Source organism: Sinohyriopsis cumingii, chromosome 8 (genome assembly GCF_028554795.1).
Source record: "Sinohyriopsis cumingii isolate HCF-2022 chromosome 8, ASM2855479v2, whole genome shotgun sequence".
Classification (NCBI taxonomy): domain Eukaryota; kingdom Metazoa; phylum Mollusca; class Bivalvia; order Unionida; family Unionidae; genus Sinohyriopsis; species Sinohyriopsis cumingii.
Window position 1 is genome coordinate 42,316,727 of NC_142968.1, and position 17,807 is coordinate 42,334,533.

At 34.5% G+C, this 17,807-nt stretch overlaps 1 protein-coding gene across 1 annotated transcript; it reads right to left on the reverse strand.

Moving 5' to 3' along the window:
• Positions 1–1,717: 1,717 nt before the first annotated feature.
• Positions 1,718–16,186, reverse strand: LOC149793373 (chitin deacetylase 7-like). The gene is made up of 7 exons (XM_089967350.1): positions 15,996–16,186; positions 11,622–11,868; positions 10,985–11,083; positions 9,482–9,628; positions 7,302–7,416; positions 5,641–5,767; positions 1,718–2,126 (listed from the first exon to the last, which is right to left on the reverse strand). Exons 1-7 carry the CDS (start codon positions 16,131–16,133, stop codon positions 2,031–2,033), a joined length of 969 nt encoding a protein of 322 aa, XP_089823476.1. The 5' UTR covers positions 16,134–16,186; the 3' UTR covers positions 1,718–2,030.
• Positions 16,187–17,807: the final 1,621 nt, after the last annotated feature.

Consider the following 17,807-nt stretch of genomic DNA (forward strand, 5'->3'; position numbering starts at 1 on the left):
AAGCATTTCATGTCACACAGTATCTGCACATTTGTATAGTCATAACTGTCAAAATTTAAAGTGTCGTTTTTGCAAACGTTTAATGGTCTGTTGTTATCTTGCATTTGCTGTATAAGTTGTGGTGATTATATTAGAACAGGTTGTAGGCCGCATGTTGAACTAGCTCATTATAAATTTAGAAGACGTTTGTCCTTTTTGGAAATATATTCATATCCGAGAAACGGCATTTAATAGCGGATTCTTTGATATAATGAAGTATGCCACATAATTATCTTCAGCGGTACACGTTTTTTTTTGTTCTTCTACACTCTTTTATATGATCCTAATTAGGTTAAATACTCGTGTATTTTATGTATTGCGATGGACATTTTCATGCGTAATTACCAAAGGGAGTTTTAATTGAAAAACTAACATGTATCATTGATGGAAACCTTGCACTGACATAATATACTGATATTATTAGAAATTCTAAGACTTAAACATCAGTATTTCAAATTTTCATGAGAGTTGTTGGTTCTCACATTTCAAAAGTGTCTTTGTTGAAAACAGTTTGATGAATGTATTCATATTTTAAAAAAATTGCATATTTAAAAAAATCTTCTGCACGATTTGTTGAAAGCAAATCTTTCATTCATTTTTCTGCTACTCGAAAAAAAGTTTTGATTTGTGCATGTTTTCTAAATTTCTTGTGAACCATTCTAATATAAACAAGATCACTTTTGGTTTGATTTGGTTTGATTTGATTTGATTTGATTTGATTTGATTTCATTTCATTCGTTTTGATTTCTTTCTATATGTGCAAGTACACGTGAATAAATGGGGCCAACAGTGTTTATGGATGTTACCCTGATGAAGACAATGACGAGACAATTAACAAGAAAAGAAGATGTTACAACCATTTTTAATACCAGGCGGTAAGTGCTATTTACATATCAACTAATACGTGTCTGGAGAGAGGAAAACCCCACTTGTATGTTATAGAGGAAGTTCACCAAAAATATAAGACATACACAGATGCAACGAGACCATTTAGGCGTTAACAAAAATATTTTAGTTTTTAATTGTATGGAAATTGTTCATTAGATACCAAGAACGTGGCATATACCAACTGCATTCTGGGAAGGTAAGATTGCATAAAAAGTCTTAGATCAACTGTCATTGCACAGTTCTGTTCAATAAGTAAAGAAAAACAAGAGAAAACAGCAAGTATGACAAAGATTTGCGACTAATTGAGCATATAAGCAAGAGAACAGTTACAGATATTGACAAGATATGAAACACCTGAAACTATGAATGGTATTTGATAGCGTTGCCAACATCCCTCGCATGGTCAAAGAAGAAAGTATGCGTTGATATAAGGGCTTTTTCTGCCTGTACTTCATTAAGTGACCTTTATGCAAGGACAATGCTGTCATGCATGTTCTGAGCAAGAGTTTTAAAAATAACTGCCGCAAAACGCATCATTTCCGACAGAGACGGTTAATTTTTAGTATTTGAAAAAGTACAAGCATCCCCGTTCAATAAAGAGTAATGGAATCATTCTTTTTTTTGGGGGGGGGGGCGAATAGTTTATAAATTGGCAATATAACATTTCAAAATATAGTCAAGCCATTGATATTCGGTTTATCGTTAAGGTAGATGAGAAATGTAGAAATCGTATACTGTATGACGAGGAATGCACGACGTCATTTTAACCTGCAATTGGCAACTGATCAACCAAATTCAGTGTCTTTTTTTATGCACTGTGAAATAGATGTGACATCTTTATTTTGATATAGGGCTAGAAAACAACCCTCGAGCTTAAAAAGCCCAGATTCATAAATATGTCCAGGGCTGAGACCGCCAAAATATATGATAATCTACATTTATCACTGCTACAAAAAAGCACATCAATATTTGCTTACAATTAGACTCGGTGCAACTTTTTATTTACATATATTTGAGATACAATATTTGAATATTTATTTAATGAAACAATGGACTTTAGAATCGTGCAATTTAACTGTCTCAAAATGCAGCGATTTGTCTGTCTAGCACTTCCATGGCGCGAAATTGGTGAGGTTCGCAAGTGGTGTCGGCTGCTGTATCCATGCTAGTGCCTGGCTCATTGTCACTATATACGTGTCCTGAAAATGAAGGAAGGTAAGAAAAATCACTGAATTACGTTAGCGATTAATACAAAGAAATTTCAAATCGGACTGGATGATTTATCCCTAATATTTATCGACGTTGATCAGTAAATACGGCAACTGCATGTCATATATCTTGATGTTGTGAGTTCCAGAAAGCATGGTACACATACGAAGCTGAGATACACTGTCTACATTATGATCATAGATCAATGTGTCGGTGTTAAAAGAACATTCGTGAGAAATCCAAAGGTTTTGGTTGTATAATTATTTTGCACACATGAATGATTTTAAAATCTTAATGTTCCTCCTGTACTACCTAAACTCACCGAAAATCTTTTATATTCGGCTTCAGTTTTCAATGGCCACCGCCTATTTGTCGACATGCTGTGGATGGTTTAATTTATCACGATAATTACCGAGTGTGGTCAGTATATAATGCAACTCTAAGAATGTATTCTGGAGCAGGCATGTGGTGACCTAAACCTTGAGTGATTCATACGACATGGACAAGATTAAGTGATTTTCATTTCATTCTTAACGTCCCACTTAATTCTTAATATATACAGGTTATTTTAAATTTGCATATAATGCCTGCAAGCCAAGTTAAGGAAACCAATCAAAAAGAAACGGGATTAGAACATCCACTTCTGTACGACTGGCGGATGTGCTATCCACCACTTATACTTTATAAAAATATCGCGTCACGAAGTATTCAGATTTCGACGTTTTGTTTGTCGAATAAAGCAATGTCAAATAAGGAAAGTGTCAAGGGATATTTTTTTATTTATTTTGTTTTTAAAAAAATATGATGCATAGAAAGAGTGAGATGTGAGTTAGACCGAAATGCATGTCAAGGTTTTATCATCAATACATATGGAAAATCTGCATGAAATGTTGAATGATTTCTAGTTAATTTTTCCTGAATGAAGGTTTCAGTGGAAGAATAATGGGACCAGCTGTTATGTACACCTTTGATAGCAATCGACGCAGGAAAAGCCAAAAACAAAGCGGTAATCATGTTATGCATGTCAATTTTTTCTTGTTTGTTTCATTTTTCTCTGTGATTATATGTTAAATATACCTGTATTTTGTAACTGACTCGTGTACACAATCTTGTTAAGGGTTCACCTGACTAGAGAAATATAAGCTATGTATTATGTTGTTCAAAAAGTAAATGTCTCTAGTCAGGTGAACCCTGAAGACTGAATCAGCTTTGAATGTTAAAGTAGGACGAATTAATAGACTGAATGTTCAGAAAAATAGTAATGAGGGCAACCATATTTACTTGTATCTGAGTTTAGGACATTAGGTTTTCCACGTGGAATTTCTGGTTGACACCTTAAATTTTTTCAGAAAGGAAAGTGACTTCTATTATTGGGTTTAAGCACTTCATATTATTTTTGTCTACTTAAAAATTAATTCGTCCTACTTTAACATTCAAAGCTGATTCAGTCTTACATGGTGTTCAGTTTGCAATTTGGGTGGATTTATTTATGCGAATTGTTATTCGCTCGAATTGCAAAGTGCTCAAAATATTGTTGGACTAAATCTTTTATTTGGAATTATTGTGAGGTCATACGACGACCTTTTGGATGATATTATCGTGTTACATCAAGACTGTTAACACGTCTCCGCATTCCAGGCTTTTGGCATATTAGCACATTCGAGACTATACGCACATGGGCCCATTCAGTATTGGAATTCATTCGGATCACCATTAGAATTCATTTGGAACTCTACATCTGAATTTGTGATAGAACGTTTAGGACTATTTGGGATTTAATTCACAATACAGTAAGTTCTTTTCAAACTGTAACTTTGCATTCAAGGGAAATAAATTATTTTTTGAATTTTACAAAACTTCTTTGTTCTCCTTTTTTCCTGTTACTTAGTTTAAGATCACTGAGTCGTAGCAATTATAAGTGCGTGAACAATGTCTCACTAACAAATGAGATGCAACGGAATACGAAATCGAAAATGAACCAAAGTTCCAGGTATGAAATAACTATACCTGTATAAAATAAAATAATCCGAAACAATAGGTATTTTCAATTAACATTATATTTAATTCTTTCCAGTACAATCTAAAGCTTATGATTTTTTTTAAACAGTTAAACTTGCAAAGCAAGTACTAGTCTAACGGCATTGTGTTACTATGGTTACGACCTTTTATATCTCTGATGTAATCATTTCTTCATAATGTATTGTGTTGTTCCACATGTAAGACAAACAACTGATTGCTGAAACTTTCGGTATGGCAAAGAAAATAGTGTATCATTTTTTAATTAATAAGTTCATTTTTAACTGTCTATTTACCCGCCCCCCCCCCCACGTATTCAATTAAGGGGATACTAAAGCTCTGACCCACCTGTTTAGAAAAAGTGTAATACTTTAATAAGAAACCAAAGTTATATGATATTGTGATCACCTAGATTTTTTAATTAAAATTTTGACATTAATAGTATGCAAATATTTAAATAATGATTAACTAATGGAATGACGGTCATAAGGGAAATGTTCGATACACACTGCATATTAAGCACTGTTTTCAAATGTAACAATGATTTTTAAAACAAATCGCATTTTAAATATTCTGATTTTACCTAAGTATTCAAAAGTTACTAAATATAACAAATAAGACGAGATATTAAATGGGTTCGCAAATTATACACCGACCTGACATAAACACAGCACGATTTTCATTATAGAATATAGTTCATTGCTAACTAAAGTACCCTGACCATTTTTAATTATTAAAAAAGACCAACTCTCATTATTTTATGTAGTTGTAACACACACACACACATATTTTATATATATATATATATATATATATATATATATATATATATATATATATCTTATTTCCTTCTTTTATTTTATTTTTCACTGATAAACCAAGAAATTAAAATAGATAATTTAAATAGATGTGAAACGTGAAAGATTATCGAACCCACGAACTCCCTCATCCGAGACGGATTCTCTAACCACTAAGACACTGGAGCGGTTTACCAATAACCAACAATAATGATACTAATAACACCACCACCACCACCACCAATAATAATAATAATAATAATAATAATAATAATAATAATAATAATAATAATAATGATAATAGGTAGATGTTTGATAATAAGGTTTTTCATTTCTAACAGATGAATGTTTTCAAACTCCTGTATCAAACATGTAGGGATGCAAAATAGGTTAAGACTTTTTCCTGCTATATAAATTAGGTCATTGAGTTCTCTATGTGGCTTTTTCCTGCTATATAAATTCGGTCATTGAGTTCTCTCTGTGGCTTTTTCCTGCTATATAAATTAGGTCATTGAGTTCTCTCTGTGGCTTTTTCCTGCTACATAAATTCGGTCATTGAGTTCTCTATGTGGCTTTTTCCTGCTATATAAATTCGGTCAATGAGTTCTCTCTGTGGCTGTGGGCCAGCAGTACTTGAGATGTACTAAAAGATCATTTTTTTAATGATGGTTTGATATTTTCATATACTCACGGTAAAGGCAGCTCTGATGTACTGCAGAAACTCTATTGTTCCCTCCCTGGAGAAAGAGATCTTCGCCCATTGCGGATTTATCACAATGGTGAATGGGGTACGCCTACCTAGATAATGCTCCCTGAAACTGCAAATAAACAAATAAAAATAAAAAACAACAACAGAAATAATTATAATAATTTTAAATACCTACTCATAATTTGCTCTAAGGCTTTCCCAGTATTGTTTACATGAAAAAAATCTTCTAATCTCAATTTTGTTTTAAATGTTACCAATTTATTTCTGCTAGTCTTAAATTTGAGGGAAACCAAATGTGCAGTTTGCGAGCAAATGTGGCTACAACTTACTTTATATTTCTTGTTTGAGTCCAGTTTGTGTGAACCAGTTCCAAAAATTGATCCATATTAAGTAACATTATGTAACAACCAGCACCATGCTTAATTTTATATTTATTCATAACGTTATGTAATAAATTCACACCAGGCATCATTTTATAGGCATTGAACTTGTTATAGCGTATGAGATAAGCAATCGCCAAATAAGTCAGACTGACATGTTGGTCTGTTGTAACTGTTAGGTTTACCTGTATACTTTACCACACTGTGTGTATGTGTGTGTGTGTGTGTGTGTGTCTGCGTACGTGTGTGTGTGTGTGTGTGTGTGTTGGATTTTTAATGTAGCTTAGACAGTTTTTCAGTCATGCCTACTATACATACAGCGTGATAGGACTGGGGCATCATGGCGCAGACATGTAGCATCATGTCCCACCCAGTCACATTATTCTGACACAAGGCCGACTAGTCATAACCTCTTAATGCTGAGCGCGAAGCTAGGCAGCTGCTAGTACCATTTTTATAAAGTCTTGTTATGAATCGGCCGAGGTTCAATCTCGCGACCTCCCGCATCCAAAGCAGACGCTATATCCAATAGGTCACGGGAGCGGTCTTACCAAAAAGAGCGCAAATCTGTTATGATATATTGTGACAGCAGTTTAGGACCAACGCTGTTCACATCAAAACAGAGGTAGGAAAACATTTGGAAATAAAATGTACATATAATATTGTATATATAATATAAAAAATACATATACAAAAGTTACATGTATCTCACGGGCACTTGATAACATCCATAGAAAGGGAATACTTACGATAACACCCTCCCTTACTCCCAATTAACACAAGGCATCTGACCCTCGTAGTTCACAATCTTACCTCTCTATGACAACGTTTTAATTTACATTTACTGTCTGTGCATTTAGTCACTCATAACTTACACCATGAAAAGGAAGCATTGTAAATATTTCCCACATGTACCATTTATGTTCTTTACAGATTTTTAATGGCCACTTTTACTCAGAATTTCTCCGCTACTTCGTGTCTTGTCCACTTTATCAATTTTTGAAGTCTACACTTTTAAAGTGTTGACAAAAAAATCTTTCTGTCGTGTCTTTTTCAAAGTTCTGACCTCCTTTTATTGACATGTAGACTTTTTGTTTTTCAAAGTTTGTTATGAATAGTTTCTCAATTTAACTGGGGAAAGCACTTATATTTGTATTTTCTGCCAAATACTCATTTATCGAATCTATTTCTTGCAAATGCATATTATGTTACCATTGTTCCTATCTACTGAACTTCAACCAAATACGAAAACAAATAGCTCACGTATTGAAAAGTACATCAAAGGCGTCCTGTTTTGTAGTGACGTTAATGCACGCGGCCGGTGTGGCGCACGAAGCTCCGTTCCATTCCAGGTCGGAAATCATAAACTCCCACTTTCCTGCAAAACAGAACAGTGACAAGGTCATACGGACACAGAAGATAATTATTTTTACTAAATATTATCTACATTTGTTTCTCAGTACTGAACTTTCCACTTTTGTGACAATCGATACATATCATAGGTTAATCTAGATACCTTCAAAGATGACTTCACGTTAAACTTCTTGTCATAGGTTCACCGGCATTTCTTTGAGAGGCTAGGCTGTAAACAAACCAGCGTGCAATGGAACACAGATGTCACTTATGGATCATAAGCAAGACCTTATTACTCACCATTCACTGTCGCCAAAACACACACAGATAACAATACCATAAACTCATATTCTAAAGAATAAACAATTACTTTTAAATCCATACCAATAATGCCTAAATCTAATTCTTGTATCACCAAACATGCTCTAAAAATAGACTGGGACTACATATGTCGGTACTGAATCGGCACTATTAATTATGTTCTGATTCCATACAAATTTGGGATAACCTGGAATAACGCAACAGTTCGGAATCCCAAGGTGTTGCGCCTTTCTTGAGATATTTTGTGACCGTGCGAAGCGTTATAAAAGGACCGAGGGTCCGGTTTTGTATCAGTTCCATAAGTACGTTTACAACGGAGGGTGTTGACAGAGAGATTTTCTATTAATTTAGCAGGGACAAATATATTAGTAAAAAAAACTAAAACTAAATCGATCGACTGATCGACTGATCAATTGCTCGATCGATCGATCGAGAGAGAGAGAGAGAGAGAGAGAGGGAGGGGGTATTAATTCATAGGTAAGCTTAGGAAAGCCTTTTGGCATCACCATCATTGATGCTCTACAGGTAGATACAGTATACCTCAAAGTATTATTTTTAATAGACAATTGTAAAGACAACGTGTTTACCCTAAGAGCATGCATGATGATGTTACGAAAGCAATTTAAGACATAAGAGATGAACGTATTTCTGTTTTCCTGAAGAATTAACACATGTTTCTGTATATAAACCGGCATATCGACATATCCACGTTTTCTCATGTTAATAATAGATTAAGCTTAAATTTGAATTCATTTGTCATATTTGTATGACGGGTGGATTTTTCTTTCTCTACAAAACTATTTTATTTGGGCCTCTTGTGACAGCAGAATCTGTTCTACTGTCTCGCAATGAGGATCCGTCGATACATTTTGAAATCTAAAAGTTTAATAATCTCGTAAACATACTGATATAAAAATAATTGATATCGTTCCTGAATAGAAACACGAGTTGCGTCCCCATCCTTCATGTTGTCACCACGTCTTCCCTGTTTACTTCAAACTGATGGTTACATCAACTCATTTGAAGATTTGAAATAATCTTGTGCTTATTCTCGTAGTTTCCTAACTCATGGAGTATTTTTCAAAATAATGGTTTTGTTTGTTTTGAAGATATTTTAGTCAGGAAGAGCACAACAATTGCGATTTTCGAACGTTATTTGAAATAAAAAGAAAAATGAGTTTCAATTTTTTTTATACACACGACTAAGGATAAGGTTTGAGGAAACCGAATTGTTTTCACCTACCATAAAACATTAGTTTCGCGCTGTTCTAAAATTAAGCATAAAAGTACATAAAATCCAGTTTGAAATGCATTACAAACATTAGAAAAGAGCGGGCCTAAATTATGCATGAGTTCGATACATTTCAGACTGAATGTCCGCTTGGCAGCAAGTCATTTTCAGCTTGCATACACACTACGATTGTCAGATTTTTCTAAGACTGAAATCGTTTCATTCCATTATTGCCTCTTACTTTACTGAAGCACTCACCAATCTGATTAAATTCGAGAACTCTGTCGTATATGTCGATTTAGACTTTAATCTGACTGACACGTTCTCATAAACACGACAAGCAGCTGCCCGAGAAAGAGTGAATATTAAAGTATTAAAGTCTGCAAGTATATTACATTAAGTTTTATATTACGTATTTTCTAAAGTTTAATGCAAATCAAAAAAGAGAAGACCAAGCTCTGGTGTCGTATAATGGATAATGGATCTTCGTCTACATTCTTGGAAGATGAGTGCGTATTATACAGAGTATATACGGTACCAGGAAAGACGTTGGTGGGTCCGTGTCCAATGTCACAAGTTGGTCCTGGAACGTAGTCATATGTAAAGGGCCAGACCAGGGTGTTCTGATGGGATAGTTCCACACTAGCGCAGGAACTATCGTACTGGAGACCATTCGAGCCAAGACCTGTTCAAAGACAGAAAGAAATTGTAAGCTACAAGATCCAGTACCTCCAAAGCCGTCATAAGTCGCACGAGCTGATACTGCAAAAGAAGGATGTAGACAAAATTAAACTTAGGAACCAAGATAAGTCGAACAGGATGGTCAGAGATTTGAAGTGTTATCAAATGGGACGAAGTTCCTGTCGGATGACATTTTGACTACAGGCATTTTTTTTTGTAAAGCTGATATGAAAGAGTTTTATAAAGAACGTCAAAGAATGTGTCTGTATGACCTTTCCTAACAAACACTTTTGGTTTTGTTTGGCTCTTGTTATGTCGGGAAAAGTAAATATTTAAGGGGGTAATAAAAGGGGTGCGGTGTAGGCGGTGTAAAAAAGGTTACAGTGAGTACAAGTTTTATCCTCCTCTTCCATCACCGTTTTACATAACATTACACCACATCTCATACGAGGTATCATATCCCATAGCTTCAGTTTTGCACGAAGAATCGTAATATACATTTGTTTTCAGCAACCGAAGAAATTATATATATAACATTGAGTCAGTATACTACTTGAAAATGATGCCTTCATAGTTCGCTGTCTGGCTCTCAACTTGCAAATTTAGAAGCATTTGATGATAAAATACACCAAATGATTAAGTGAGTCTAATGATTTAACATAAGGACTCTGTGTCGAAGAAATACACCAGCGTCCACAATTTGACCTCAGTAACGACACCCGTTTTAGAAGTCATGCTCACCTTCGATCAGCTTCAGCAGTTTTAAAAAAATGCAATAACAACAGCTTTTGTCATTAAAACACTATTCTTGAATTTAATGAAAAGTTCCATCTGAATATTGCTCATATCGAATGATTTAACAAAAAGAGTAGGATTAAATAGATCGCCCCTCCCTCCACACACAAACCCACAACACAGACAAAAACACAGACACAAGCAAAAAAGGTTACACGTTTAATGCCACGCATACCCTAAGATATAGGAACATCTAGAATCAATGTGAACACTTATTTATGTGCTGTGTCAAAGTGTGCTAATTAAGAGGAGAACCTGTCCAGAACCAACATTCACTCAAATCAGTTTTTAGAAGAAATAAAGACATGTATAATGCATTTACTTCATTCCAAAGTTTGCAAACCGTCACCATTAAATTCCGCGGACAGCATCCTCCCCCCAATAAACCTATGTTCTGAGTTGCTCCGTTCAGTGATCCTCGACATATAAGTCTACTGTTGATGAAGACAAAGTCTCTGAGCAAAATACACAGATTTCGATTGAATATTCAGTTTTATATCTATAGTCAAACTTCTGAACTGTATGTAAATAAAATATATACATCTGGAATAAAACAATAATTTACCGTTAAATTCATCATTTCCGCCAACAAAGAGACGAGGTGCCCTGACTCCTTTCACCGATTTTCTGTCGATCCCCGCGGAGGATAGTTTGTCTAGCATGGCTGAAATACGACGAATTTTAGATGCAGACGATGACGAAGATGGTGTTAATGTTATTGTTGTCGTTATTAAAATCCAGTTATTCATTTTTTTAAAAATCATTTAGTATCAAAACCTGCGTAAATTTAAATACATACTTAAACAATGACCTATTTGAGTCTGTCTGTCTGTACGTACGTACGTATGTATGTACGTACGTGCGTACGCACGCACGCACGCACATATGTATGTATGTATGTATGTATGTAGAAATGAATGTGTATATATCCTTGCGTCGGCCCATGCGTATGTATGTATGTATGTATGTATGTATGCATGCATGTATGTATGTATGCATGCATGTATGTATGTATGCATGCATGTATAAATGAATGTATATATGGATATCCTTGTGTCGGCCCATGCGTCATTGTGCTTGAGAGGTTGAGTGTCAGTGCCGAACCCAAAACAAAAAGTGAGATACAGAATATGAACTTTTCGTTCTTTTAAGAACTAAAAAAGAAAACTTTTGTATTAGGTTTATTCATGATGTTGTTTTACTTTTAATCATCAAGTTCCAGTCGCTTGGTGTATCACCATCCAAGGAAAACACGCCAATTTCGTGCCCCTGTTTATATAGGTCATCAACAAGAGTGTATGTAGTCCCAGAATCTTGCGGGAAGAATGTACCACGAGCTGGACATCCATTTGGATTCATAATTTCGAAAAAGGATGAGTAGTAATCTACGTATTCGTCGTTAATGGCACTCTCGAAGGAAAGCAAAATCATCTGTGGCGTGTCCGTTACCTATATGATGCAGAAAGCGAAAATCAAAAACAAAATTAAGAATAAAAATGCACGTCTCTTGAAGCTTCAGCAACATCTATTAATGGTGGTATAATATATATTATCTATGACAACTACAGATCAATAGATGGAAAGACAGGTAGACAGATCGATTTGCGGTGAAACTGCAATACTGTGGCCTCTCCTGCCTTTACTCTGGATCCAAAGTCTGTTCCTAACAGATTTATTCAATACTGATTTACGTTGATTTTACCAAATGTCAATATTGCCTAAACAAAATCCCAATTGTTTCCAATCAAATTTACGTTCTTCAAGAGATTACAGAACTGAAGAACCCGTGATATGTTAAAACTGAATCAAGTAAGCAATTATTCACGCTCCTTCCATGGCTAAATTGGCAATATTGTGTTCCTCTTCGAGCCACTTTGTACGACGTTCAACGAACCTATTGAACGACTGTCCTTTCAGCAATGTACACAATGTAAAAACGAAATTTCTTTTATATTGTTGAAATTAGTGTTGTTGATTATTTCTGTTTCTTCTATTGGTGTAAAATAATATCGACACGTCTGAGTTTTACTTGACTAGACACTATTCTTTTTAAGTAGTTTTTCGACATCATATGAAGACAGAGTTTTAACTGAAAACTTAAATAAATAAAGGTGTGGGGGTGTACAACGAGGACAATTTTTAGGATTCTTGCGATTCTGAAATTCCATGACGAATGTGTTACATGTTGGTTTTAAAGACTCCAAAATGAGCAAAATGTATCCGATTAGGTGCCTTTCTTGGTTTAATTATTAACATTTGATATTGTTCATATCAATATAACATACATTTCAAAATGGAGTCGACCAAAAGGCATAGATAATGTGTGTTGATTGCTTGTTTTTGGGTTATTTGCGGTCTGAATAGTTTTCTTAAGTATCGTGCACAGCAGATAACAAATTCATCTGCACAGCCTTTGTGCAGTACTTTATTTATATTGTTACAATTATCATTGTGGATATCTTCTTATTAAATTGAGTAGTGAGGTAATTTAGTGCGTCGCGAACTAGATTCAGGTTTCTTTGCATTACAGAAATGCTATGTTTGTACTACATGTTGATTTTAAACTATTGCATAAAGGACAAGATAGAGTACGCGGATTTCCTTGATTAGTTATTAATGCAAGATTTTGTTCCGTATCAGCATAACATGCATTCTAAATCGAGTTGACCGCAAGTCTGAAAACTGGGTGTCAATAGCTAACTTTAGATTATTGTCGTCTGCAAAGTTAAATTAAGTAGGACGCAAGATGAAAACGATTTCGTTTGCTTGGCGCTTTGTGCGATATAGTCAAACCCAAGTACATCGGCTTAATGCGAAGGAACACGTATCCTAGAGAAACAAAGTGCAGTGAATATATTTTGAATTTTCACGAATCGGAACTACCAAGCCTTTACAATATTAGCTACAATTTAGACATACTTGTTCCACTTCAAAGTCGACCAATTTCTCAAGATTACTTAAGAAACCCCCCAAATATTCGCTATAGCCATCGAAAACTCATATGTGTTTGTAGCTATGAAGGAAGACCATTGGTTATTTGATGTTAAAACAAGTGAGAGTCCTTCGACGGGACCAAGGCTCTACTGGCATAAAAGAGTTTCCAGGAATTTAAAGTAAGTCCCTTTCTTCTTTCTAACTGCTGATAAATGAATTCATCTCTGGGTTTCCTGAGAAAATTAAACATACTAGATTTGGTAAAAAAAAAAAAAAACTGTTTCCGCACATCTGAGTTAGTATGTTCACAAGGTACTAGTCAGTACAGTGCAATGTATTATTATCATTATTATTATTATTATTATTATTATTCGATCTTTTTACCTTTGATAAAATATTATGATACTCGAAATTGTCGCAGACAATGCCAGAAGACAGATAAATGATAAGCCTCGTTATATCTATTGGTAGTACGTTTCGGTAAGAAAAGAACCAATTTACTGCATCGTTCAAGTTATTCTCCAGGGATGTCAACAGAATGGGATAAATGTTGAAAATCCACTAGTGATTGTTTACGTTATCAATCCTTACAAACCGATATATTCAAACACTCAAGTCAAGACCTTTGACCGTAAAATCAATTTAAGATGTTGATGATTAATTTGCTCATTTGAAAGCAAGTAAGTATACAATCTGGTACGATTTTACTTATATAGGTAGATGTCTTTCATTTCATTAGATCAATAAAGTACAAAAAAGCAAGAAATAACGTTGAACTTGATCCTAAGGTCGATTACGTCTGGTTTCCAAACTTCCTTAACAAAAGTGTTGATATATTGGAAATCAGAGCTGAGCAAATGCCATTAATAACTAATGAAATTGTGCAAAAAGATACATTAAAAAAACAACCCCAAGAAAATGCCACCACTAATACAGGAGGTGTTGTTATAAGAATTTTGCGCGATGCCAATGGTGCTATGTTGGAGATCAGGAGACCACCATTTCTATTTATACTGGCAACATACTACTGTGTTACTTTTATGTAACCCCTTATCGATACGACCGCGTGGTCAGAAGAGCTATCCAGTTAAGAATTACCAGTATGGCTATCAAGGCAACCTGTATGGAGCTGTATCGTCATCGTTGTAAGACAGGAACAACTACATTTCGCAGGAAAGAACTATTTTTAAATGAGAAATTGACGGTATTACCATCAGTTCTGCATAAGTAATTTTGTGCAAGATTTGTCGAATGTTGGTGAAATCACAATGGCGTCGTTTTTATTTAGGACCAGGTGCATATAGAAGTGCTCCAGTGAAAATCGCATATCAATAATGATCATGACTTAAAAAGCACTAGTGTCAACAATAGTTTCAGTACCACTTCCATGGCAGTCATACTAAATATCAGATGGAACCATCAGACCGACTCGAAATCACAGGAATATTTGTTATATATATATATATATATATATATATATATATATATATATATATATATATATATATATATATATATATATATATATATATATATATATATATATATGGAAGAACTAGACTTTGAGATGAATGTAGATGTAAATTTGTATGGCAATCCATACATATATATTTTGAAGTTACGGGTGGAGTGCATCGGCTCGGATATCTTGAATAGCTAAGCCGCTTAAGGACGACAAATTAGCGAAAAAAGTTACAAATATACACCGACAGAGCGGAAAACGTTATCCCTGGATGATATTGGCCGATGCTTGTTAATATCAATTCATATTATGGAGAACGAATATCGTAACAGAGGTTGCAAAATTTTTAATTTTGCTGAAAATTCTTAAACCTCTTTGTTGTATTATGTGTGTGTGTGTATGTGTGTGTGTGTGTGTGTGTGTGTATATGTGTGTGTGTTGATGAAAGGCTACCGATGAAATAGATAACATAGCAATGCAGTTGCAACATGTGACCCAGGATGTGCAGACTAGTATATACATACGGTAATTACAGATATTACACATATGTATAGACAGAGAGTAATACAGATAGATAACCAGAAAATAACACAATATATTATCTTATAAAGATATGTGATGCCGAATACATTTATCTATGTGTGATGTGACAAAGTCACATGAATTATACAGGGACAAAGTGTAACAAAAGAGAATAACACTAACAGAGCTACAATATATTGGTATATAAGTCACATCTTATAATTTATAAAGTTATACATTTCGAACTTGCATCTGTCTCTCTCTGTCTGTATGTCTCTGTCTCTGTTTACCACTAACAATTGCAAGACAATTAACTATCTCTTTTTCCTATTTTATAACATGCATTTAAATTAGACTTATTACTAAAACTATCATTGTATTGAAGTAAGCTTGAAATAGTTAAATGGAATTGTTTCGTGCTGTTATTTGTGAATGCAGTGCAAAGAAATATGCAGAATACGAAGATGGTGAGGAAAAAGGTAGAACATATTAAATGTGAAGAGAAACTAAATAATAGTGAGATAATAGCAAACGAAAAGAAAAATAGAAAGAGCAGAAGAGACAAGGAAGGGAAGAAAAATATAAAGACGGAATGAATGAATGAATGAATGAATGAATAAATGAATGAATGAATACAATAAAATACAAGATGACTTACACTCAGCTTTCCAGGAATATTGGGATCATTCAGACACCTACAATTTGGCAAGACACATGTTTTAGGATCACATGTACTTTGTTGGAAACCATACTCAAAAAGTCCCACAAAAACCACTAGACTGAATAAGATCTTCATCCTCACGTTTGCAGTACACTGTTCACTCTGGGCGGATATTACAACGGGTATCTGGAGTACACCTGATGATATATTATCATTCAACTTATCAATGGTGTGGTCACACCAGTTGGTGATAAGTCGCCCCTTTTCTATTGGACGCGGATGACACGGCATGTGGTAATTTTCACGTGATTTTCACTTATCGAAATTAATATATGATGATTATGCCAGGATAACAAAAAAAAAATCAGCGCTAGGATGAAAAATTAGGGAGACCAAGTGTTAGATCAAGGCCATGTACTGTAACTGGGTGTTCATGGGATGCACACTGTTCTTGCCGGCCTTATTTTTAAACCCACGTTTTAGCATCTGGGTATAGTGATATTCTCCACCCGTTCATCTGTCTCTTACCGTAGTTACTTTAAAAGTGTAAGTGGTGAGTTTACGAAAGACACATATTACAACATAAAATGAGAAATTTGACAGAATTAGCTAAATTGGGTATTATGGATGGCAACAGGTGGTTCTGGTATTTCCTACCGGTTTTAAGTGTGCCACATATAGTTCCAGTTACTGTAACCAAATCAGTCATATTAGTATGCAAAGTCCATATGAATTGCCATGTGTATAAAGCTGCTGCCTGAATGTGAGATGCCTTTATCCAATGATGACAGCAACAGCAAGGATATGAAAGCATTCAATTTCATGTGCAGTAATTTTAATATTGCATCACAGCGTGATCTAAATGAAAAACAAAAACATATTCGATAATAGGTCAGAAGTACATACAACTGTTATAGATGTTGAGTACGCTGTCTTTGGTCTTATAAAAATTGCTAGTCATTAGAAGTCTAAAGTTGCTACTGATAACTACTGGAGAACACTGCTTGATGATGAAAATGAATTATATGACAAGGTTGAAGTTACAGACTGGACATTACTTGTTACTACCATCTGCAATGGATTAACATGCGAGGGAATATAATAACTGCATTAAAGTATAAGGTTTACTTAAATACTTATTTCAGTTACATATGTATAAAACATGACATTTATCACACAGTATGTAGCAACCGTAAACAACCGTTTATAAAAGCTAAATGAGCTCTTAAATTTAGAAAAGCAAGGTTACGAAACGTCTGAAAAAATCACGATATTCAACAAAGCATAATATATTCAAAAGTGAAAAAAGACTTGTTTTGTTCTGGTGACGTATCCTTTTCTTACCGAGTGGCATGGTAATGAAAGTTGGTTCTATCGCCAAATGTGTCAGCAATGTCCAAAACTTAAGTGACTCGTTTAAAGTGGGATTAAGCCCTGTTATCAATACAGGGGTATGATCGAGTGTCATTCCAAAGGCTGATAAACAATCCATGAAATTATGACAAAGAACATATTTAAGAACAAAAAAGAAGACAAAGTAGGTACAACATTATGGAAAAAAACAATACGTCTACTGTTAGGTTTGCCAATGACCGTGCCTTGCATCAAATGAACATCTATTACACAGTCCTTAGATGAACATAAATTATACATAGACAAAATAACGACAAAATCTGACCAAGAATAAGTTAATCTTAAAGATATTTCATTTACACTGTTTATAACAAATGCAAATGACAAACCAAAGCCAAATCAAGTTATATAACATGTACATCATGGAGAGAAGCAATGTATCCAACAATCATACGT